This window comes from Limulus polyphemus, unplaced genomic scaffold (genome assembly GCF_000517525.1).
Source record: "Limulus polyphemus unplaced genomic scaffold, Limulus_polyphemus-2.1.2 Scaffold3829, whole genome shotgun sequence".
NCBI classification, from domain to species: Eukaryota; Metazoa; Arthropoda; class Merostomata; order Xiphosura; family Limulidae; genus Limulus; species Limulus polyphemus.
Window position 1 is genome coordinate 2633 of NW_013669439.1, and position 2238 is coordinate 4870.

General features: G+C 33.3%; 1 protein-coding gene across 1 annotated transcript in view; it reads left to right on the forward strand.

The window, feature by feature from the left end:
• Positions 1 to 604: 604 nt before the first annotated feature.
• Positions 605 to 2238, forward strand: part of LOC106470115 (stAR-related lipid transfer protein 13-like) — a gene marked incomplete at its 5' end in the record, with an annotated part of 29949 nt that continues 28315 nt past the window's right edge. Inside the window, one exon of the mRNA XM_022398692.1 lies at positions 605 to 739. Within this exon, the coding sequence (XP_022254400.1) occupies positions 605 to 739 (135 nt within the window). The remainder of the gene's footprint in view (positions 740 to 2238) is intronic.

Here is a 2238-nt window from a genome sequence, read left to right on the forward strand (position 1 = left end):
TCTCCCCCTCCAATGAGTCAGCAGTAAATTTATGGACTTACAACGCTGAACTCCGGACTTAGATTCTCCGCGGTGGACAGAGCACAGATAACACATTGTGTAACTTTGAACTAGGAAGACAAAAATAGCAACAGTATAAGAATAAATTTCTATATGACATGTATTGTATTATAATCCTATAAAGATTTGTTGATTAATTCTATATGTTTGCTCATGGCTGTAAGCTGATTTGTAAGTATGGTTTAAAAACGTCAGCGTTGTTAAACAGTGAAATACAATCATGAAATCAAGGTTTCTGTTAGCATTTTCCACCATCATGTAACGAAGGAATAAAATTGTCATAAGATGAATTAAAGGTTAGATATAAATAACTTGTCCTTATTTTGTGTGTCTTTCCTCGTGCAGTTCCACGTGAAGTAAGAGGTTAATACCACTATTTATATGATTAAAAATGTGTATCAATCTTGTGTTATGAAATACTTCCCAAAAACACGTGATGTTTAAATATACATGTTGTGAATTTTAGGTGTAAAATGTATATCTACATATGTGTGTTGAACATACACAACCACACACATATATATAATGTATTCTCTACCATAAGTGAATGAACTTAAAACAGTAGAGCTAATTTTAGTTTTCTTCTATTTTTTTCCATGTTTATCAGAATTGGAAGCGATAGAAGCTTGTAATTGGTTGAAAGCTGCAGGATTTCCACAGTATTCCCAACTCTACGAAGGTGAGTATTACATATAGTAATATATTTACTAATTAAAAACTTATCATTAATTAGATTGTGTTTCAAAACACATTTTGTTACAGCATTTATTAGAAAAGTGAAAATAAAAACTTTGCGAATATATTATTTCAGATTTATTAATGCGTTTTAAGAATAAAATTATCGTAGCCAGAATTATTTCAAAAATATGAGTAGAGGCAAGAAACGAAAAGTGTTTGACGATGTATTCTATGTAGTGCAAACATTCACTTCCTTGCAGCGTTTTCGTCACAGACACACATGAATACAGCTCGGAGGATGTAAAGCTTGAGAGCAGTGATTCTATAGCCTCTGACTTTAATGTATATTAGTGTCGTTTATGTTGATTTGAAAAATAAAGCACTTGACGTTGAAATTGTGATTTGACCTTAACCTCTATCCCAACAACACGTATAGACTTTCAAGCTATTTACAAGCAAGGAGTCTAGAGCGGACTAGTAATTAGCATTATGTAAATTGGATCCGAGGGTTCACTGTTCGCGTCCCGTTGTTGCAAAACCACGCTCAATACTTTGAAGGCGTGGGTGCGTTATAGATGTGGCGATCAAACCTCACTATTCTATTAAAGTAGCCCAAGAGTTATCGGTGGATCCTTTTGACTAGTTTCCTTTCATCTAGTCTGTCAGCTTGAAATTAGGAACGGGGACGACTAGCGCAGATTTTTCTTGTGTTGCTTTGTTCGAGTATTTGAAACAAGTAAACGAAATTTACTAAAAAATCCGTAGAAAGAATGAGCTGGCAGTTAACGGATCTCCATGATTAAGTTTTGAAGAGACATGCTATTACAAGAACCATAACTTGATCTTGAGAAATGATCATATCGTGTCCTCTAGTGTTTATTTGTAACATCGGAGTTTCGTTTTGAAGCCAGTATTTTTTTAAATGTAGTAACAGTTCTAAGAGTGCATTTGCAAAAATAAATAAATAATGATAATAAAATAAAAAATATGATAAAAAAGCCTCTCAGTGGCAAAGCGGTATGTCTGCGGACTTATACCGCTAGAAACCGGGTTTCGATACTCGTGGTGGGCAGAGCACAGATAGCCCATTGTGTAGCTTTGTGCTTAATTACAAAGAAAGTAAATAAACAATAAACATTAAAAGATATGAAACAATTGCTAAACTTATTAATTTTCAGAATGTCTACTCTTCAACGAAGTGAAGAAGCATATCAAACACGTAACATGGTAAGAATTGCTGGTAATGCTAAGTTGCGACCTGGTAACTAACAAATGTTACAAAAGTTATACTCATCATAAGACATTAATATTAGACCTACTACATTTTTAAACACTACATTCTTTACCTAGTCCCTTATGGAATATCGGGAAATAATAAAGTGTATAACAATAGTATTCCAACCACACTATCTTTAAACTCACTAAAAAAGAAACCTATCATTCTATAGTTATTTGAAGAACTTGTAGCAATCCGCCACAATTTAATTCTTCGTATTGTTA